Source organism: Bison bison, unplaced genomic scaffold (genome assembly GCF_000754665.1).
Source record: "Bison bison bison isolate TAMUID 2011002044 unplaced genomic scaffold, Bison_UMD1.0 scf7180017864260, whole genome shotgun sequence".
In the NCBI taxonomy this organism is placed as follows: Eukaryota; Metazoa; Chordata; class Mammalia; order Artiodactyla; family Bovidae; genus Bison; species Bison bison.
In genome coordinates, this window is record NW_011494832.1 from 99,628 (window position 1) to 123,522 (window position 23,895).

Genomic DNA, 23,895 nt, shown 5'->3' on the forward strand with positions numbered 1-23,895 from the left:
CATATAGTTGTTTCAGAAATATTTAGAAAAAAAATTAAGTTTCTTATTCTTGGGAATACATGGATTCCTTTGGTCATGATTAGTACTCCACCCCACACTATCTACTAAAGAGGAAAACCTCCCAGTCAACCCTGCTGCTGCTAAGTCACTTCAGTTGTATCTGACTCTGTGTGACCCCTTAGACGGCAGCCCACCAGGCTCCGCCGTCCCTGGGATTCTCCAGGCAAGAACACTGGAGTGGGTTGCCATTTCCTTCTCCAATGCAGGAAAGTGAAAAGTGAAAGTGAAGTCGCTTAGTTGTGTCTGACTCTTAGCAACCTCATGGACTGCAGCCTACCAGGCTCCTCCGTCCATGGGATTTTCCAGGCAAGAGTACTGGAGTGGGTCGCCAGTGCCTTCTCCACCCAGTCAACCCACAGTCTCTTAAATATAAAAGTCTGAGAGATCTAAGTTTGAAAAACACTACTTTAAAAATCTTTTTAGGGACTTCCCTGGTGGTCCAGTGGGTTAAGACTTTGCTTTCCAGTGCTTGGGGGTGTGGGTTCGATTCCTGGTCGGGAAGTAAAGATATCCCACATGCCTTGTGGCCAAAAACCAAAGCTTTCAACAGAACTAGAACTGTAACAAATTGAATAAAGACCTTAAAAGAATGGTCTACATTAAAATTCTCTTTAATATTTAGCTTCTGGCTGTCTTGAATCAAGACCAAGAATAAGAAAAGTTACCAATGTTCTTTTAATGAGGGAGTAACCCAGTTCAGGGCATTTGAGGGAGAGGGAGAGCAAGGGTTAGGGTGATAACTTGGCATAGAAAACAATCAGATGGAGAGGATTAAAGATTAATTGCTTTGGGTGGATTCTGGGAGCAAGAAGTGATTTTTGCATTTATTGCCCTCTGTAAAGACTGGAGTGAACCCAGCCTTCATAATGGGAGCAAGAAGAAAGGCGATGAGGAAGTATGCTAAGGAAGTTGGAAATGCCAACATGGCCAATGCGACCGTAGTCAAAGTGGTGAGTAGTCCCTTCACTGCAATTTTCCTTTGTCTCTTGATCTGCGTGCTCCCCCTTTACTCTTGATCTGCATGCCCCTCACCTTTTAACACGGCATGAAGTCCCTAAAATAGGAAAGCTTAGAAATAAGGTAAGTATCCTTTATATATTAAAAATACATAATAAGGTCAGTTATGAGAATGCTTCTGAAATAAGTAGTGATAGGAGCCAGGAAAACGTGATTTTTAGAAATGAAAATCAAATCAGATCAGATCAGTCGCTCAGTCGTGTCCGACTCTGCGACCCCATGAATCGCAGCACGCCAGGCCTCCCTGTCCATCACCAACTCCCAGAGTTCACTCAGACTCAAGTCCATCGAGTCAGCGATGCCATCCAGCCATCTCATCCTCTGTCATCCCCTTCTCCTCCTGCCCTCAATCCCTCCCAGCATCAGAGTCTTTTCCAATGAGTCAACTCTTCCCATGAGGTGGCCAAAGTACTGGAGATTCAGCTTTAGCGTCATTCCTTCCAAAGAAATCCCAGGGCTGATCTCCTTCAGAATGGACTGGTTGCATAATAAATGTTACTATTATTACTTTGTCAGAAATTCATTCAGCTGATAGTAGAAAAAAACCTCAAAGACTGGTTTTTGCTGTTTGGTCTTATGGTAACTGTGATCTGTCATGTTGAAATTAATAAGACTATTTTAGAAGTGAGAGGAAAATGGATATGAATACTAAAGAAAGTGGTTTCATTGGACAATAGAGGAAAAGAAGGAAGAATAAAGAAATAGCTAAAATTGAATATTGTGTACATATCCTTTTTTGTCATAGACAAGGCTGGAATATAGTGAGTAATGTAGAAGAGATCTGCTATAATAGAAACTGGAGAATATAAGGACTAATTTTCCTCTTATAAATCTTTCTCAGAACCAAAATATGAGTTGTTTATAGAATTCTGGTTTGGTTTGATTTTGACGTAGGATGCTGAAGTAGATGGAGAAGATGGCACCAAGCCTGAGGAAGACGAGAATGAAATAAAGTACCCCCCAATAGTCATCAAGAGCACACTTCCTGAGGAACTGCAAAGATTTATGCCCCCAGGGGATAACATCCACACCATCATTCTGGATTTTACGCAAGTCAATTTTATTGATTCTGTTGGTGTAAAAACTCTGGCAGGGGTAAGCATCATCTTCAAGGAGTCTTTTAAGGATAATATCTCTGTGCCCAGAATCACCATCAGTTAAATCAGAAAACTGAACTAGGGTTTCCAGCTCTCAAAATTTGGTTGCTGTTGCTTTTGTTTTTCAACTTTTTGTTGTTAAAAGAACAAAAATATATAAAAGTAAAGACAGAGTATAGTGAACCCCCTGTAACCATCACTCAGCCTCAACAATTATCAATTCATGGCCAATTTTGTTTCGTTTATCCCCCACACTCACTTTCCCCTCCTCTTATTTTGAAGCACATCTCAGTCATCATATAATCTATAAATATTTTAGTATATATCACTTTGAGAAGATTTTTTAAAAGTCATTACCATAATGATTTTATTACACCTGAATAAAATTTAACAAGAATTCTTCAATGTTCCAAGTCATCACTGTTGATATAAAAATCAAACAAAAGGCAAATTTTAAATGATTAGTTCAAAATGTATAATTTTTGAAGCAAAGTCGCTCAAGTGAATGAACCAGAGCATCTTATATCACTAAATACATATTAGTAGAAAGAAACTTCTCTTGACACCTCACAGAGTCGAGAGAAACTAAACTTTATTTCAACGTTCTTACAGATTGTGAAAGAATATGGAGATGTCGGTATTTATGTATATTTAGCAGGATGCAGTGGTGAGTACAATTTTAGAATGGGGAGGCATTTTATTTATTTATTTATGAAACAGAATTTATATTACATTTATTTATAATAATTTTTGTTATAAAAAAACTAAACAGCATCCATGAAGAGAAAACTTCATCTCTTTGCATCCTTGGGGGAGGCATTTTAACATTTTGGTTTTGTTTCCTTTTTTTTAATAACTACACTTGGAAGAATTTTCCCTTAATTTTAGTTTTGGTGAAAATGAAAATTATTCTTCTGAAAATTACTCTGAAGCTAAGCTTTGAAATTAGCCACTTAACAGGCACTAACGTTCCTGGGTCACTTGCGGCAGGCTTCTTGTACTGGAGTTTGAGGAAAGGAGTTAGTAGACCATGGTGAAGGAGTTGTGGGTTTTTTTAGTAATCATGTTTTTAATGGCTGCCATAACAAAGTTATATAAAATCATTTAAGTGTTTTACCATGCAATGCCTGCTATTTTTAATATAAATTTTGGTTAAAAGAGTACTTGAAAATTAAATCCACATAAAGGCTTCACTTTTCACCTACCAGAATGGCAAAAATCGGAAATGTTTGACAGCAGGCTCTGCGGGCTGGCTGTGGAGGATAGGAACCCTGACATTGCTGGTGGGAGTGCAGACTGCAGCAGCCTCTACGGAGAGCAGACCAGCATTTCCTTTCCAAATTACAAATTCATTTTTACCTTTAACCCAGAAAATCCAGCAATATGCTACACACACTCAAAATGACACATTACATGATTAATCATCACAGTATACAAAAACAAAAGGCCAAAATCAATTTGTGTCAAACAGAAGGGGCCAGTTAAATAAACCATACATAGAACACTGTGTAATGGTAAAAAAAAAAAAAATATGAGTGAAGAGATTAAGTGTAAAAAAAAAATACAGAATTATATATATGTGTATAGATACACATATATACATACACATACATACCAAAAGATAATGCTATCTTTTGGGTAATGGAAAATAAAATAAATATATACTTACATTTACATCTGCATAAAGACATACTGAAAGAATACACAAGAATATAATAAAAGTGGCTTCCTTGACCAGGGGAGTGATGTCATGAGGACAAGTATTGGGGTGAGATTTTTTACTTTATATCACTTTAATATTTTATGTGAAAGTGTTATTTTTTTTAATGTTTAAGACTGACACCCAGAGTGTGGGCTAACTTTCCCTTTTTCTTTTATAGCCCAAGTTGTGAATGACCTCACTCGAAATCGATTCTTTGAAAATCCTGCCTTACTGGAGCTGCTGTTTCACAGCATTCACGATGCAGTCTTAGGCAGCCAAGCCCGAGAAGCGCTTGCCGAACAGGAAGGCTCGGCTGTTCCTCCCCAGGAGGACTCCGAGCCCAACGCCACTCCCGAGGCCTAGGCGAGGAATTCAGCCTGCCATGGGGTATGAGCCTCTCGTGATTATTAACCTACATGCTTTAAGTACTAGACTCTACGTTGTCCCCCACCCCGCCACCCCCGCCACCGAGGGTAAATACTAGTAGTCAAGGCTTGATTTGGAGGGTGAATGACACACAGCAAGATGTATCTTACTTGTATTTTTTAATTGACTATTTCAAAAATGTTGGCCTCTTGCCTGCCTTTATTGTTCAATGACATTTCTGTTACTTTTTAGTATTATCTTTATGAGCCAAGCACTTAAAAATTTATTTAAGTACTTTATCCACAAATCAGATATGCCGTCACCAGATGGGTAATAGTACTTAGTTTTTCTTCTTGTTGATCTACAGACTTTCTGTAATCAGTTACCTCATGAAAGTGGTGAACTCACAATTTTTAGAAGTTCTTCTTTTAAAATAACTATTTATTGTAATAGAAGCAGTATAAGTACATTGGGGAAAATTAGAAAAGATAAACAAAAATAAGGAGAACCTTACATTACCACCAAAGATTATTGCTAACACTTTAATGCATATTCTTCCAGATCTTTTTCTATTCATATAATTTACATCTTTTAACCAAAATAAGATTATACTCTATGTAGTGTTCTGTAACCTATTTTTTTTTTCAGTCCACAATTTCTGCTTTCTCATTCTAACCATATTCAAAGTTCCCCAAGTGTCCCCACATTTGTAGTTGGTTTATCCAAGCTAGTATTCAGTCTATCGGAGAAGGCAATGGCACCCCACTCCAGTACTTTTGCCTGGAAAATCCCTCCTCCATGGATGGAGGAGCCTGGTAGGGTGCAGTCCATGGGGTCACTAAGAGTCAGACACGACTGAGCGACTTCACTTTCACTTTTCACTTTCAGGTATTGGAGAAGGAAATGGCAACCCACTCCAGTGTTCTTGCCTGGAGAATCCCAGGGATGGGGGAGCCTGGTGGGCTGCCGTCTATGGGGTCGCACAGAGTCGGACACGACTGAAGCGACTTAGCAGCAGCAGCATTCAGTCTGTGACCTTACACTACAAATGGTCATGTCCCTCTAAGTCTCAGAAGTCTATCTTAACCTAGCACTGTCCCTTTATTTATGACATGGACTTGTTAAAGGGAGTTGGAGCAGTTGTATAGAATCCCATCTTGTGAATGTGTCCACTTGCTTTTTCAAGATGTTATTTAGCTTGTCCCTCCATTTCCTGAACTACCTATAATCTAGAAGTTGTATCTAACTAAAGGCTTCATGAATTTGAATAAAACATTTTTTTGCTAGAATATATCATAGATGAGACACATGCTTCAAATCACATCACAACAGAAAACAAATAATATCTTGTTGATCTACCATTAATGAGGCTAAAATAAATCATGGGATTAATGTGACAACCATCCCCCAATTACATTTTCTCCTTTGTGACTAGTGAGTTATCTGTATGGTTCCTTTAGCATTGAATGAATGCTCAGTTCTCCATTAGCCATTCACCCAGGATTTTTAACGTTTAGTAATAGTTCTTGCCTTAATCAGCAATTTTATTAAGGGTTTGTGAATTTTTTTTCTCTAATTCTTTCCTAGTAATTTTCTCTCAACTTGAATTATTTGATCATCCTTAAATATAGTTCTTACTTGAAATCCAGGTTAAATGTTTTATTTTTTATGCTTAATTATCAACTTCAAAGTAAGGAGTTGGTTTAATAGATGATGACAGATTAAGTTCTTTTAGGTTTCTCTTTTTTGGTATAATTATAGATTCATGAATTTTTGTAGTTTTAATGTCTTTCAGTCTATCATAGTTATTCTTTTTGGTTTTCAAATCATCACACCTGTGGCCAGTAGGACCCCCCATAGAAGTTTTGCTGTTGCTGCTAATAGTGAAGTAGCCTTCAGGACCCTGTATTTTAGAAATCTAACCAAATCCTGGTTAGATTTGTATAGTTATCTATAACCATACAGATAACTGAGTATTATCCTTCTAAGTCCATAGAGTTATCAGTTAATTCTTCATCAAACTCAGTTTTAGCCGATGAGTGAGTAAAAAGCTATTTCAAGCATTTTTCTTTATAGCTGTTCAAAAGGAGACCTTGAAGCCAACATATGTCATCAGAAGTTCTTGCTCCTATAATTCCAACCACGAGGTCACTCCAAATCACAGCACAAGTATTAGCCAATCTGCTTAAAGCCTCATCTGCTAAGATTTCCTGCTAATGTTTTATCTTTTATATGAGTTTCCTTACTGACTCCTTGTTTTAGTTTTCAGGAAGAAAACACTTTGAGGAGAAAAGTACATCAGGAAAGGACTAGATTAACATGAGTCTACTCCAAACCAAACCCTATGGTTTATTACTTTAACTCCTATCAGGTTTCTCAATGACTTTACTAATTTAATTCAAAGTAGTCCCCCTCCTTTATAACTGATACTGTATCTAGATCTAGAGTGAAATTAAATTTGCATCCAGTTGTTTCCTTTGCACTCATCACACAGAAGATCAAATACATCTGCCTTCTGAAAGAGCATGTAGTTGTAGAACCTCAGCTTACACTGGAAACTTTTGTATAAAGGCTTGATCATTTCAGCCATTAAAGTAGAGCTCAAGGATTTTAAATAATGTTACACAATATTTTATTGCATAATCTTAGCATTAATTTTCAATAACTGCTTTACACACAGCATATACTCAAGTCTTGGTGATAGACTGCAAGTAGTATACAGGAAAAGTACCATCCATAGCTTACAAATTTGTATTTAACTTTTCTGCCCTTTAATTTTTAACCTACTCTGAAGAGAATTCTACCATGTACATAAAAAACACTGAAGTCTTACTGAGGAAAAGTGTGTTTTTCTGCATGCCTCTGATAACATAAGAATGCATTTCAAAATGTAATCTATATGTAAATATTTTGGAATCTTTTGGGTTATTTCATATAGTGGGAAGTTTCCTGACCTTTTTATACTTACAATCAAGTTTTATCTCTACCTCATTCTTTCTGGACCTTAAAAGCTGTGTATCCTTCTATGTCTGTATGTGTATGTTTCTGTTTTTCAGCCCAGGTTCAAATTCAGATTCTTATTGCCCTATGAAAGAGCATAATCCATACTGATAGATATAGGGACTGCTGCTAAGTCGCTTCAGTCATGCCCGACTCTGTGCGACCCCATAGACGGCAGCCCACCAGGCTCCGCCGTCCCTGGGATTCTCCAGGCAAGAACACTGGAGTGGGTTGCCATTTCCTTCTCCAGATATAGGGACTAGACTACTATATTTTATGGCAGTATGGGAACGCCTTGTTTTCAGGAAGGTCCCAGATAGTGAAGTTGTCTTTCTCAAATCCTCTGCCAATATGACCATGGTTTATCTCTGTCTCACAGTTGGATGGAATACGTTTGCAACAATTGTGAACCAGGGCCCAGGAAACTCCTCATTCGTGTCATAGACACTGACTGTACAATCATATAGCAGCTGAGAGTGGGATCTCAATGCGAGTCTCATCTGCAGTGAGATTCAGTGAAGGGAATGGATCCTCTGCAAGCCCTACGAGCTCATTTTGTAGTTTTCAGGTAACATCTAAAATATCCACTCCCTGTATTTGGTCCTGCATCCTTACCTGTACCTGTCTGACAGAGAAAGGAGATGCCTGCCTACAAAGGTCCATGTTGAGAAAATGAGACCGCCCTCTCGTGTGACTGGAGAGGGTAGCAAACTGAGAGTCTGCCCCCCAGGGGGCAGGTGTGTGTTGATGTTGGAAGGTGCCCTTGAGTGGGAATGAGGAAGGAAGGTTATGATGGTGAAGAAGCCCACCCTTTTAATCAGTTTAAATCCTAAAATCAAACCCAACTTCCTTGGTGTTAGACTGTATGCTTTAGTGAGTGCAAAAATGCTGTTGGTCCTTTGTTATTGTACCTTTTAGGAATGCTTTTAGGATTCAGTGTGTAGGTTCTTGATAATGTGGTTTGAATGCTGATAAAAGTTGGTTTGAGGACTGACAAAAGTATCTAATTCTCCAAACATATAGCTGACCAAAATGCATACAATGGTTTTTAATTCCTTCAAATCCCATAGCAAAATGTTCAAAAGCCAGGACTCCACCAGGTAACTTGCCTGCTCTCTTGACTTGGGTTTAATATAGTTTGAGCATCTCAAAAATCCACTTTGCCTTACCAGGTTTTTCATTGTACTGGTGTATATAGCATTTCAGCTTTATGTTAACCAATGAACCTGAGCTTTGTGGAAATTAAATTGTATAAATCTAATCACGTTTTTAAAATGTTATTTAAAAGGTCACTACAGTATTTTTCTGAAGTCAGAAATCCTTTGTATTCTATCAGCATGCTGATACACGTGTAAACATGTGTCTGTACACACAAATACATATTTTATGTGGAGGGAGTTACCAGTGCGTATTTTCTTTTTTAAATGGAATACAGACATGCTACTCTAGTTAGTGTTGATGCTATCTGCATGCATGTGTCTGGGCAGAGACACCCATATTTTTTCAAATAATTCATTGTGTACTGATTTTATGTGTGGCCAGTAGATTTTCATCATGTAACAGAGATGTCAAGATTATTCAGAACCTGTAACAGGTTCAGCCTGAGTACCACATATCCAACTTGAGCTGTTTCAAATTGGTGCATCTGATGTTTGTGGTGATATATGAACAAGTGCTAAGACTTTAGTGTGTTCTAAATGCATACATTGATCAAAACAGTACAAAAACATAAATCTTTAGTATTACAAGCATCACTTGGAAATGGTTCACTTTACTTCATACTTCCTGAAGACTATAGCAGGTTTAGGGAAAAAAAGCTTTTCTGATCAAGTTCACAATAATGAAAAGAGAAAGGATGCTGGCTGGATTTTATGAATGAATGGCTTTAATTTTTCTGCTTAAAAATTTTCTTATTTAAAGATTTCAATGCAACACTTAGAGCATTTTCTATGTTGTCAACTTTTTTTGTGAATTACAATGTATCCATCTCTATTTTGCATTACTTGTGAATACTGAACTACAATAAAAATTTTATTGTGTTTGGGTCTCAGTGTTTGGGAGGGGCACAGAAGGGGGTTATTGTGGTGAAAGAGGGAGGGAATTTGGTGGTGGCGGTACATGAAATAATTTTAAAATGCTTTGTTTAGGATTCTAATACAACTTTTATTTTAGAAATACTTCAGTGTAGACCAGAATTCTTTTTTTTTTTAATTTTATTTTTAAACTTTACAGTATTGTATTAGTTTTGCCAAATGTCGAAATGAATCCGCCACAGGTATACATGTGTTCCCCATCCTGAACCCTCCTCCCTCCCCATACCATCCCTCTGGGTCGTCCCAGTGCACCAGCCCCAAGCATCTAGTATCATGCATTGAACCTGGACTGGCGACTCGTTTCATACATGATATTATACCTGTTTCAATGCCATTCTCCCAAATCTTCCCACCCTCTCCCTCTCCCACAGAGTCCATAAGACTGATCTATACATCAGTGTCTCTTTTGCTGTCTCGTACGCAGGGTTATTGTTACCATCTTTCTAAATTCCATATATATGCGTTAGTATACTGTATTGGTGTTTTTCTTTCTGGCTTACTTCACTCTGTATAATAGGCTCCAGTTTCATCCACCTCATTAGAACTGATTTAAATGAATTATTTTTAATGGCTAATACTCCTAGACCAGAATTCTTATGGAAGCTTTACCAAAATTTTAAACCATTAAATTTATAAAATGAAAATAAGTACTTTTCTGTATAAAGCCAATTCTGGATTTTCTAAATGAAATTATTATAATACATATAATAATATGTATTATATATTATTCTAATTTACTACTTTGCTAGTCATTAATATCAACAATCCTTAATTTGAAATCGACTTACACGGCAAAGCAAAACACATTACATCAGATGCTTCTTACACTTTAAACAAAGTTTAGCCAAAGCTTTATTATTCAACATTGTAGGAAAAAAAAAACTATTGAAACATGTGCCTTGATGGGCCACTGTGATGAAGGAAGAAAAGTATTATGCCTAGAATCATCAGTGCTAGCGCAGTTAAACGTGGACTCGAATCTCAGCTCTGCAACAAGGAAACAAGGCAGGAAAATTCTGCATCTGTTAAATCCACCTCACTGGGCAGATATAGTGGCAGACACAGTGAGCTAACGTAGGTACAGCACCCTGCCAGCATGTCTAGAACACACGTGGTCAGAGTGAGCACTTTACAATTTGGAACCTTTAAATGGTTAGTGAGTCAAAAAACAGCTTTTCTGTCGAATGGCATTAGATATCACCCTTTATTGTACCGCAGAGAAAAAAAAAAAGACATCTGGGAAGAAAGCATACCATTTTGAAAACCATTTATTTTGTGTGTGAAATGGTTATTAAGAAATCTGTATACGGTTAGGATTCCAATGAAAAGAAGTGTTTTCGCAAACACCGCCAGGGCTCAGTTGTATGTCATATAGCGGGGAGTAGCACTGAACTTGGCATAGGACTTAATGACCTTATTTACAGCTTCCAAGAAATCCTTCTCAGTAGCAATTTTTCGCCGTGCTCGGATGGCAAACATACCAGCTTCTGTGCAGACGCTTCTAATCTCAGCACCTTTCAAACAAAAAGAAAATAACAGGCTTAAATAAAGCAGCCCAGACAGACAGACCAAAAAACAGAAGCAAGACGTTTCCACCTACCAGTGCTATTTGGACATAGTCGTGCTAACAATTCAAATCTGATATCTCTTTCAACACTCATTGAACGGGCATGAATCTTAAAAATGTGAGTCCGACCCTGAAAATAGGGAAATTAACAATGTTAAAGTGGAAAATAGCACAGGAAGGAAAAAATGTCAAGAATCCCTTTTCTACAGTGAAATGATGTTCCCACCTCTAGATCAGGTAAGCTAAACTCAATCTTCCTGTCCAGTCTCCCCGGCCTCATGAGTGCTGGGTCCAGAGTGTCAGGTCTGTTTGTAGCCATCAGCACTTTAATGTTGCCGCGAGGATCAAACCCATCCAGCTGATTGATCAGTTCCAACATGGTCCTCTGCACTTCATTGTCACCCCCAGCACCATCGTCAAAACGAGCCCCTGAGAAGACAGGAGGAAAGACATGATCTTCACATTCACTCAGAGAAGCACTCTCTGGGGAATATCATGCCCTCCAGCCCAAAGGAACCTCTCAGTTGTAAGTAAATTCTGTAAGAACAGCCTGCTTTACACAAAACTAATTAAAAGGGTTCATCATAGGTTTATTTAACACAGGTTCCTTTAAATAAGTATTTTTTTTAAATCTTCTTTAAGCAATTTTGGTTTTTAAGTCACTCAAGAACACCTCTTTTATTTGACACAATATACACCTGGACTAGGTAACAAAAATACATGCAAACTTTAGCACTATAATGGTATTTGATTATATGTAAGAAAATGCCATGCTTTTTTAAAACTCTCAAAAATATGGCTAAATCCATAATACAGTAGAACTGTAACAGCTTACTATCACACCAATTTGGATACATTAGAATACTCTATAGTGTCAAGACTTGCCTTCATTTCAATCAGAATACCACAAAACAAGACCTCCAAATATATATATTTTCATTTTAAAGTTGTACAAATACATACTGTTGCATTAATGTATTATGTACAGTATCAAGCACCAAAATGAAAAATTGTTAAATGAGATTAAATATGAGCCAAAATCCCAGTATTTTCTTCTAGTACCCTAATACAGTTTTATACAAAACTGTACCCTAATATGGACTTCCCTGATGGCTCAGAAGGTAAAGCGTCTGTCTGCAATGCAGGAGACCCGGGTTCAATCCCTGGGTCAGGAAGATCCCCTGGAGAAGGAATGGCAACCCACTCCAGTACTATTGCCTGGAAAATCCCATGGACAGAGGAGCCTGGTAGGCTACAGTCCATGGGGCCACAAAGAGTCAGACACGACTGAGCGACTTCACCTTCACCCTAATAGTTTTATATAAAATCCACTTTGGAACCACAGATTCAGAGCATCCTCACATCATAAGGCTTATTCCAAAGGTATTACAAAAATGACATCAGGGTCACCACACCACATCTACAGATGGGTCAAATTACAGCCCTTGAACATTTACTAAAGAATGTCCAAAGCCCACAACACCCATCGAGTCTAAAAGCAAGGCTAACAACCACAGTCCCCAAACACTGGTACAGTGTCCACTATATTTTTTTTGTCAGTGAGTTCATTAAATCACAGCTGTTTAGTGATATAACACTTCTGCAGCTAACAGGGACTATTGCTTGTATAGACATAACAACAGCCAAGGAACAATAGAACAGTATAGAGTTTTCAAAGTCCACCACATTTCTTACTTACTTTAAGCTTCTCAAAAACCCATGAAATAAAGCTGTAATTATTCTTTTTATAAGAGAAGCAAACTGGAGCTCAGAGTTAGTTAAGACAACTTGTTTAGATCGCACAGCTAATATTGTATTTCATCAAATCTATGAAGCCAGTAATATTATTTTATGTACATTTTATGAACTACTACCAATTAAATTATGCCTCAACTGCTTTCTGATCCAATTAAGTGAAGCTGTATCTCAAGTAAGGAGTTGCCAAAGTGTGAAAATACAAGTTCTGTGAATGAAATTGGGCAAGTTCAAAGATAAAGACTTTGAGAAATATCAATGCTATTTAATGCTTTTCCCCTTTATGTGTAGTCCTACTATTAGATCTGTAGCTCTCATGTGCCAAAGCTCATAACAGAGCTGGAATTAAAATTTCAAACAAGACTAACGTATTAGGGACCTTCACACATACTACTGTAGAATCCTCATGAAACTCAGTCTTAAAGTTCTCTGAGATACCATTCATACCTCCAATAGCATCAATTTCATCAAAAAAGATAAGGCAGGCTTTCTTTGTTCTGGCCATTTCAAAGAGCTCTCGAACCATTCGAGCCCCCTAATGAAAAAAATAATTTGTTAATTCAGACCTGGTTTAAAATCTTAATAAGTTATGCTTCAACCTTTTCAGTATTTCCTACAAGTATCCTCAACTGTCATCACCTAAAATTTTTTCACAAAGATTAATGTGTGCTACCTAGTCCATCAAATTAATCTCACTAGGTTTAAAGCACTATTAAGTGATTTCATGATTCTGTACTTATTAAATAGTCAATAACTTTAAGACTTGAAGAGATCAAATTAACATAATTGAATAAAGGTACCATTTCAATCAATAAAACTTGAAGAAATGAAAGAATCTGATCACTTGGCATTTCTGATCACTGAATTTGATTTGTAAGTTTTGATCAAAGAATAAAAGTGTATCTCCACATATGGAGATCCTTTTCTAATTCTCATTGTAAGTATACTAAACATTAATGTTTTAATGTAATATATTCAGCCCTAAACTTACTCCCCAATGAAAAAAACATGTCTGTTTGTATGTGTACCTACACCACCCCCCACACACATATATAGACAATCTCTGGTCTCTTTATCAAAAGAACATAAAACACGGCCCCTGAAGTGAATATACTTTCTAATACATTCTCTGGGCATTACTGGGGTATTTATCTTATAAACCAAGTCTGTAGAAAATGGTGCCCTTCAGTAGGGAGCATACTGATTAAAAATGTTAAGCAGTTGTTTATTTCCAGCTAACTACAAGGGAAGACTAGTGGCTTCTAGACTTCTAACTACTAATTACAATCCATCAGTCAAAACATTTCAGGTCTCAAGCTTTCGATGGGGAATCACCATTTTAATTTCATCTATGCTTTATAAATCTTTCATAGAGCTACATATTCCTTGATTATGATCAATTTACTTTACCTCACCAACATACTTCTGTACAAGTTCAGATCCAATAACTCGAATGAAGCAAGCATCAGTCCTATTAGCAACTGCCCGAGCACAGAGTGTCTTGCCGGTACCCGGTGGACCAAAGAGCAGCACACCCTTGGGAGGCTCAATGCCAAGGTTAACAAATCTCTCTGGCTGTGATGGAGACATAATTTTTACACTTACTATTTCTCTATAATAAAAACAGGACTATCTCTACATCAGTATTTTTAAACCAAATTATTAAGTCCACAATTTATGTATTTGATCTAAATAAGAATTTTACTTATTCTATGACATAAGATCCAGACTCATTAATACCCAAGGCTGAATGGCTTTTAAAGATTTCCTACTATCCAGGGTTAACAAAAACACTTTTCCCCCCTAATTAAAAAAGAAATAAAAGTGTTTAAATAACAAAAGTATTAACTCATATTTAATATCTTGGTTTTTTGCATTATCCCCTAAGCTTAATTTGATTCAATTTAAGCCCATTTCTTCTTGATATCATTAAGACACACTGCTTCTTTTATAATAACCTACCTATAACATATTTAACATACTTATAAAGGTTATATCTCAACCTCCTTTGTCACTCTAAATAGATTTTCCTTTTTTGAATAGGGCTGGCTGCTCAATCCTTTTGCCTTCTCTTCTGGAACTTAACAATTCTCCACACCTTTACCCTCTACCCCATCAAAATTTTTTATTTAGAAAATAAAAATATTTAAAATGAATATATAGGCAGAATTTTACTGCACAGTAGGCAAAAGGCTGTCATATCTTTGTACAAAAAAATTTAAAAAGCAACAGTCTCAGCCACTTACATGAAGCAGTGGGGTCTCAACTACTTCTCGAAGTTTCTCAATCTGTTCCTTACAGCCACCCACATCACTGTATGTAACATCAGGTTTTTCCTCCACCTATGAGAAGGACGAAAGTGTACAACATAGAGCCACACGCTTTTGAATACTAATTGTTCTATCCAGTACAGCAGACCCAATACCCTAAAGAAAAATCAAGACTTACACCAAGTAAGAATTTTAATAAAGACTGAATACACTGCCAGTGTCCTAGACTCACAAGCTATACTACTGTTATAACACTAAGTGAGAGACAAACTAGTAAAAGACTGATAAAGACTTTCTCATCTGAAAAATTATTTTTAAAATGTTGGCAACTCTTCAGTATATATGCACACATTAATATTTTTTATTAAAACTTTCAACACTTTTTGAGATGAATGCAATTGTATTCAAATTCATGCCATTCCTTTTCCCTCCCGCAGTTTCTTACCTGCATCATGGTAACTGTTGGGTCAATCTTAGGAGGCAATGGAATGTGAATCTGATACTTATTTCTGTCCACACTAAAGAGATAAAAAAAGATCCTCACTAACACATACAAAAAAATATACTGAATTATCATTGTTCTGTATACATTAATTACATTAACTCACTTAGTCCTTATAACCATGCTAGGGCAAGTGCTTCCTCCACCTACACCATGTTACCTTAAATAGACCAGAAAACTCAACTCTAAAATTCTGTACTTACTTTAATACTGACATTTGAGGCCATGAAAGGCTAAGTAGGGGTGGAAGGTCAGGAAGCAGATGCAGAAGAAAGGATGTTCAACCACAGTGATCTACTAGATTACCCCCTGGTATTCCATGACACCCAGTTCATTCACTCAAAAGAAAGTCAAGGATGTGAATGTGACATGGCATTTTTAATCAAAGATGAGTATTTACTATAGATAGAAATCTTACCCAACTCTCATCCCTTCTTCAATATCGGTAGGTGCTACCTGATCACTGAGGTCCACCACAAACTTCGCAAACTGCTTCACATTGATAATGTACTTCGGGTCCTCTGAGTCAGCATTGATTATCTTTGTGCATCTAACATGGCAAAAGGCTTGATTAGAGTAAGGAACCTGAACCACTAATCATGAACTGAAGTAACTGGATTCTCTCCTGGGCAAGCAGTACACTACCGAGCAGGTGTAACTGCAGAAACTGGGCCACTGTTAAGGATCCTTCTCTACAGAACATGCTCAATCCCAAAGGTCTGCTCAGCTTTAGTCAAGCCAGTAAAATTTCAGAGGATATATACCCCTGGAAAATTAATCCCAAATAGTTCATAATTAGGAAGTTCCCTTTCTTGATTTTCATAACTATATCCCTTTATTAGTGATACTCCTCTGTATCTTCAGGTATTCTCCTTTTTATTTTTCTTATTAAAAGATAGTCATCTTGTCATATCATGTAATAAGTGTTTTCATTTTTCCCTGAGTTTATATTTCAAACCCATTTTTACTGTTGCTGCTATTTTTAACTTAAATATATTTCTTCTTATGGGTTATGGTGAAGGTAAATTTGCTATCCCACATACATCACAGGTGGAGAAGGAAATGGCAACCCACTCCAGTGTTCTTGCCTGGAGAATCCCAGGGATGGAGGAGCCTAGTGGGCTACCGTCTATGGGGTCGCACAGAGTCAGACACGACTGAAGCGACTTAGCAGCAGCAGCATACATCACAGGAGAAAGTAATCTATTCCCTATTTGCTATACTATCTGCTTACAGAAGAAACACAAAAACAAACAGAACTTATATGAGAAAAAGCTTATAAGCTATCACAACAAATACAGGGAAATACAAAATAGTCTCTGGAATGTGCATTTAGGCAGAGCTAAGAGTAAGGTAAAGAATGCTTTGTCCTTGCAGCATAAATTGTGGACAGGACTCTGTTTTCTGTTATGAGCCAAAGTCTACCAGGGAAGTATAATTTTATACAAAGTATCCATCACTACTTTATCTAACAGACTGTGCCAACACAGATACAGTTTTAATCCTCAGCTGAGAAAGTACATATACAGGGACCTCAACATGCAGAACATTGAAGTAAGGAGTTTTGAAAACCTGCTCATCCTTAAAAGCAAAGAGAACACTGGCAAAAACAGTCCAAATCAACATTCTCAGAATTCTGGAAATTAACTACAGGTTTGGAAAAAAAAAAAAAAAGGCTAAATCCCAGTAAGAACAGTGAGTGTTTTGCATTTAAACTCACTTTAATCCCATAACCCTCTCCCCACCTCTGCGGAAGACTTGAAAGGCAACAGCCTCCCAGACATAGTAAAGGTGGAAACAAGCAGCCTCCCTGAGGGAAGGCAGGGATGAAGAAATGGAGCTCCTCCAAAAGCCCTACCTCAGAGAACTCCTGACCTGTGTGACAGCTGGCTAAAAAGCCCCATTCTCAAGATTTGTTTTTATCTGACCTGACTCAGAGTTCACTGTCTACAGATGCCCTCCCCACAGGGCACTTATTGGAAACAATCAGTGGCAGTTATTTAACATCAACTGGCTGAAGCAGCATTTACCAGTTGGAGATAACAAGAAGCTGACCAAAAAACTTCAAAACAAGAACAGGAACAAACCCTGGGGAAAGGGGAAATCTGAGTTCCAAAATTGACGTCCAGTTTCCATCAAACAGTTATGAGACACAAAGAGAAGTAAGATACGGTCCACACACAGGGGAAAGGCAGTCCAAGGGAAGACACTGGTCTTACTAAACAGAATCTTTGATCCATGTCATAAATGGTTTTTTTGAAAACTAAATGAAATCATGTCTAAAGAATTAGTGGGAAGTGTGAGAACAAGGTCTCACCAAACAGACAATACCGATGAAGAGAGAAACTGGACTGGAATATTATTTGGCTATAAAGAATGATGTTCTGATATAAGCTACAACACGAATGAAGCTTAAAACATCATGTGAAGCCAAAGTCAGAAACAAAGGGTGATACACTACATGATTACGTTTACATGAAATGTCCAGGATAGGCAAATCCATACGGATAGAGTAGATTAGTAGCTGCCATGTCCAAAGAGAAAGGGGAATAGGGACAGTTCATGTGTTTGGGGTTTCGTTTGGAGGTAGTGAAAACATTCGGCAGAGAGTAAATCAGAAGGTATCAAGAAATGCTGGGGCAAGTGGTAGGAGGGTGGTAGTGGTGGTGCTAACTTGACTGAAAATGAGGCAGGTGTGGAGGTGAGAGGGGAAGGGTAATTAAACGTAAGTGAACCCGCTGCTGACATTCCCTAGACCCCTACCTCCACTGTTCTTCCAAAATATTGGAGATTGGAAACAACAGGAGACAGAAGACAACTTCTCTAGGAAAAATGACCGTCCAAGTGAAAAGATCTAAAGATACTGACACTGAAGGCTCCCCAACTAAGCATTCAATCATATAAGCTACAGTGATGTTTAGGACAGACATGCTTCACTACTGAATCTAGAGCATCTATCAGCTTTTTTGCCTCCCACTAAAACAGAAGCCCAAAGATTATCAGACATCTAGCATAAAAGACACACACCATGCAAACCAGTACAGCCACTATGGAAGAACAGTGTGGAGATTCCTTCAAAAACTGGAAATAGAACTGCCACACGACCCAGCATCCCACTGCTGGGCACACACATCGAGAAAACCAGAATTGAAAGAGACATGTGTACCCCAGTGTTCACTGAAGCACTGTTTACAACAGCCAGGACATGGAAGCAACCTAGATGTCCATCAACAGACAAATGGATAAGAAAGTTGTGGTACATATACACAATGGAGTATTACTCAGCTATAAAAAAGAACACATGTGAGTCAGTTCTAATCAGGTGGATGAAACTGGAGCCTATTATACAGAGTGAAATAAGTCAGAAAGAAATACACCAATACAGTATATTAATTCTGTATCGTATAATATGTGTATATTAACATATATGGAATTTAGAAAGATGGTAACGACAACCCTATATGCAAGACAGCAAGGGACACAGATGTAAAAAACAGACTTGTGGACTCTGTAGGAGAAGGCAGGGGTGGGATGATTTGAGAGAACAGCATTAAAACATGTATATTACCATATGTGAAACAGATGACCAGTCCAAGTTTGATGCATGAAAAGGGCACTCAAAGCTGGTGCACTGGGATGATCCAGAGCGATGGGATGGGGAGGGAGATTTGGGATGGTGAGACACATGTACACCTGTGGCTGATTCATATCAATGTATTGCAAAAACCACCACAATATTATAAAGTAATTAGCCTCCAATTAAAATAAATAATTTTTTTTTAAAAAGACCAAACAAGAAAAGAAAAAACAAAAACAAAAAAAGAAAAACCATCTTAGAGGAAACAGAAACCTTCCAGTTTAGCCTTAGCTTCCTTAGAGACGACAACATATTATGACCATGATATGAGAACAGGACATTCAAAAAGCAACCAAACATATACACTGAAAGCTCTCAGGAATTAAAAACTTAAGTGAAGTGAGCGGGGGAACAAAATCAATACATGGACTCAAAGTTAAGAAAAGACCACGAAAAAGTAGAGCAAAAAGACACAGAAAAGCAGAAAAGAAAGATTAGCATATCTAAACAATCCAGTATCAGTAACTAAAGTCCAGAACAGAAGACCAAGAAAACGGAAAGAAATCACTCACAAATAGTTTCAAGAAAATCTACACACTGAAGGACATGAGAGCCCAGCATCACAGATAAAAACAACGTTTAATAAGTAGTAAGAACTAGGTATACTAGTCATTAGCACGATACAAATTAAAGTGAGCTGGGTTTCTTGCCCAAATGGCAAAAGTGTAGAAATCAATAATCACATATCTTAACACTGATCAGGCAAATATACATTTCCCTCAAAACCTTTTGGTTAAGAGTTTAAACTGGCCAAACCATTTTTTTCTCCACACATTTCAAAACGGTAAATGCCTCTGTCCCCATTCCACTTCTAGTAAGCTATGCTATAGGTATGTATGCACATACACAGAAAAATGTTTAACATGCGTGTTCAAAGGAGCACTGATGCCTGAACATCATCTCTTATGAACAGTGAGGAAGGAAAGGGAGGTTTTTGTATTTTGCTCTGTATTTTCCTATATCATTTAAATCTTTTATATGATTATGTCTTTGCCTATTTCTTGAATTATTACTAAAAGCATAAAATTTTAACCCCAGATACTTTTGGAGAAAGCTTTATTTACTTGGAATATGGAATAAAAATTCTTTATGAACTATTGCCTTATACTCAAAAGTACAGATAAAAAATCAATTTCCAGAGACCACTATGCATACCTCGCAACCTGCAAAGGCTGCTCACTCTGGAGTGTTTGCTTATCCGCAGCCAAATCCCAGAGTGCTGGTGGGGCCAGGCCAGTGTCAGACTCTTTAATACCTACATAAAGAAAGATCACAAAACTCAATGAAATGTACTGCAAGCTTTCTCAACCTCAGCAATAGTAACATTTCGGACTGAGTAACTGGTTGCTGGCGTGGTCCTGTGCATTCCCGAACGGCTAGGAGCATCCCTGGCCTCCAGCCACTACATCACTAGCGCCACTTCCCCCTCAAGATAGGAGAATCAAGAGAGTCCAGATATTGCTCAGTGTCCTAGGGGATCACCCCAAGTGAAAACTACTACCCCAAAGTACACATAGGCCAAAAATGTAATGCCATGTTTGACATTTTTCTGTGCAGGTCAAATACTATAAAACTTCACCACTCAAGTTCTCAAGAAGAAAAGTTTCCAACTACTAGGCACAGTCTGCTTACTTCAAGCAATAAATACCTTTTAAGATTATATTTTTATTCAAGAAATTCTGACTTGTTTATTAGAGTCTATGGAACTTGGCCTTGACCAACAGAAACATTACTTGCTTAAAGGATGATGTTTCTTAATTGCTAAGCAGTAAACTTGCTTGTAGAAATAGTGAAAGAGATTATTAAATGAGATGCAATTTCTTAACAGATAAGGGGAATTTTTTTTTTACACTTCATTTTTTAGTTTATTCTCTGTGAAAATAAAGTTACATATACTGCTTTACACACTTGGGCAGAAATAATACATAATTTAAATCTGGAAGACTGGATTTTATAATACTCCTCGTTAGCAATTAAGAGTAGAATAGAGATGACTAACAGTAGACATAAAAAACTTTAAAAAGTGAAAGAAAAAAGGAACAATGATAAAAACTTAAGAGTGTATTAGTTATTAGGGCATGTCCATTATATTCACTAATGGATTTTTGTGGTTAATATGGAACTTGGGCCTGATTCTATGGAAGAATTCTATTTTGGCTTTTAAAGTGAAAACAAACTATAAGAGGAATAGCACATTTATTTGTAGCAAATAAATAGTTTTTGGTAAAGGATGACTTTCAAAAATGTATGATTAAAGAGTAACATTTGTATTTCTGCTCCTTTGATATAATTAAACCATTACATATACAGAAAGGAAACAGGAATAAAATATATTTATACCAGTGAGCTCATTAATTTTCTTGAGAAGTTGTTGAATGTCATCTTCAACCTGTTTGATCTGCCTAGAATAAGTGCTCTGACCCTAGGAGATAAAAGATATCAACAATTTATTAAACTATATTAACAAAAACTTTTAAGTTACACTTGTAATAGCTATTATTGTCCTAAAGCTTGTAAAATGAAAGTAGTTTCTCATTTTCACAACAATTCCTGAACCCCCCAAGCAGGCAACACACCATCGTGCAAGATAACAAATGAACATGGTGCCTGAAATTATCTAAAATTGAGGCCCATTTCTATGCATTAAAACTTACATTTCAGCTAATTCATTTTCACACATTTTCAATATAGTAAATGTTTGTGTAAATTATTTCAAATATCTTTCCATAGAGTATCACACTTTAATTACAAATAGTATAAAAATAATGTATAAGCTTCTGATTTATTCTAAATACAAACTGTAGATATATAACATTTTTCAGTGAAGATTAAACTGCTCAAAGTCTCTTCTAACTATTCTGGAAAGACAATACCAACAAGAGTCCTAACTTCAACATAAAACATCTGTATTTTGTAGATACTGAAAGGACTTACATAAGTTTTCAGCAAGGCAATATCCCCTTCATCCAGCGCTAAAAGAAGAGAGATAATACATGAAATTCAAACAAAAGAAACTTGAGCTCACAATTCTTTTCTATTCAAACCGAACTACGTCAACTGAGAAGAAGTGTGCAAAGTTGTAGTGATGTAAATATAACCATCAATTAGTTCCTGGACTCAAGGAACTTTTATCTAACTGGGTGAAGGCAAATTCTTAACATTATATAAAACAGCTTCAGAGTGATATGACATAACAAGAACTGAGAGCCCAAAGACTTTAAGAATCAAAACGACTTCAGCACTAGTCCCAGCAGGGTCATGCATTTGCTAAGTTACCTTGGAAAAACCACTTAATTTCTCTGAGCACCAGTTTTCTCACCTGAAAGAATGTTAGCCTCAGTGTTTCTTTAAGATAAAGTAAGACATGGATTTAGAAACACAAAAAATTCCACACCCATTAGTTATAACTGTATCCAAGGGATAAACCTGTTAATATGTTTATAGAATTATAACTTATCCAGAGAAATACACAGATGAAATGTTAAATCAACGACTAAGTTTTCCACAGGGTGACTGAGCACCTCTTTCACGGAAAAAGAGTGAGATGAAAGCGGAGAGGAAACGCTTCTTTGAGGGATGGGTGACTATTAAGAAGAAAGGGTGCTACAAGAGGTTGAACTTGTTCAGAAAGGAAAGAGTTAAGAGAAAAAACAACAACGAAAAACCACCATAAGAACATTTTTAAATAACCTATAAGAAACAAAACAGCATAAACATGAGAGTACAAAAGCAAAGAAATCATGAACGGAAGTGTTGCAGGTGAGGGGTCAAGTGGTATGGTCTCTCAGGAGAGCAATCCGCACTGTTTATAAAAATGTCAAAGAAGAAAAAAATTCAACTGCATTTCTAAAACTTACCTCACAGCTTGTGTCCGTGCGTGTGGTAAGAGTTACATGAACAAGGTTATTCATTGCTCTATAATGGCCAACAGATTAGAAGAAAACGAAATGTCCATCAATGATGATTAACTCATAGGTGACTGAAAGTCCAATAATTTGGATTCTATACACTTCACACTGACTCTATATAATGATATAAACTAATTCCTAAAACATACTAAGATTTTAAAAGTCAAGATGTACATTTATGCTTTTTCTTTTCTAAAATAGAAAAGGAATATATAAGCAAACTTGCTTGTATGTACATAGAAAATGTACAGAAAGATGAGGCAAAATGGCAACATCAGCTTCCTCTGTGGAGAGATGGCTGCGGTCAAGGATGACGCTTTTCAATTTGGGTTTTGAATCATGTGAATGCATTACCTAGTCAAAGAAATTTTTTTTTTACAGTTATGTCTCAGGATCCTGGCTATGCAGGGATAGCATAGCAGCAAGTTGTCACTTGAGGGAGCGGAGGAACAGAAAAGAGGGTCCAGGTAAGCAACCACCACCAGGCGGGGAACTTTTCAAGGCCTGCAAGACCAAGTGGAGTGCGTGATTTCTTCAAGACCTGAGAGCTGCATGTGAATAAAAATTTCGATCAGCGAAAGATGAACAGAGGACGTGGGGCTGAAAGAGGGAATAGAAAAGACCAGCCGGTTAACCCGGCTGCCGCACCAGACCGAGCGACAGAGCGACAACCTGGAATCCACTCCCCTCCCCCCACGCCGGGCCAAGACTGGTCCTGACGCGGCCCGGAGCCCCTGCCTGAGTCAACTGACCTCGGATGGGCTTGTCGTCCTTCTCATCTTCTTTAGTTTTCCTCTGATCAGCACCGAGGTAATCAGGCATTTTAAAGGCTCCAAATACCTCAGCTCCTCGGTGATTACACAGCACCTTCCTCGCTTCCGGTGGTGCCCCCACCTTTCCCTTCCTCACCGGAAGTAAAGC

At 37.4% G+C, this 23,895-nt stretch overlaps 2 protein-coding genes across 5 annotated transcripts in view; one reads left to right on the top strand and one right to left on the bottom strand.

Annotated features, from left to right (window-relative positions):
* SLC26A5 (solute carrier family 26 (anion exchanger), member 5) overlaps window positions 1-4,239 on the top strand; it is a 36,353-nt gene extending 32,114 nt beyond the window's left edge. For 2 of the 4 annotated variants that reach the window (XM_010848067.1, XM_010848069.1), the window contains 5 exons: window positions 903-1,010; window positions 1,354-1,359; window positions 1,972-2,172; window positions 2,787-2,841; window positions 4,055-4,239. In XM_010848067.1, coding sequence (XP_010846369.1) covers window positions 903-1,010; window positions 1,354-1,359; window positions 1,972-2,172; window positions 2,787-2,841; window positions 4,055-4,239 — 555 coding nt within the window. The remainder of the gene's footprint in view (window positions 1-902; window positions 1,011-1,353; window positions 1,360-1,971; window positions 2,173-2,786; window positions 2,842-4,054) is intronic. The other 2 variants (XM_010848066.1, XM_010848068.1) reach the window with 1 other exon arrangement.
* Window positions 4,240-10,585: 6,346 nt separating this feature from the next.
* On the bottom strand, window positions 10,586-23,888 carry PSMC2 (proteasome (prosome, macropain) 26S subunit, ATPase, 2). Its single transcript, XM_010848073.1, has 12 exons — window positions 23,727-23,888; window positions 22,001-22,038; window positions 21,407-21,488; window positions 20,222-20,321; window positions 15,848-15,979; window positions 15,373-15,445; window positions 14,904-14,999; window positions 14,068-14,232; window positions 13,105-13,192; window positions 11,129-11,331; window positions 10,936-11,032; window positions 10,586-10,849 (listed from the first exon to the last, which is right to left on the bottom strand). The coding sequence occupies exons 1-12, from the start codon at window positions 23,794-23,796 to the stop codon at window positions 10,692-10,694; spliced, it is 1,302 nt and encodes a 433-aa protein (XP_010846375.1). The 5' UTR covers window positions 23,797-23,888; the 3' UTR covers window positions 10,586-10,691.
* Window positions 23,889-23,895: the final 7 nt, after the last annotated feature.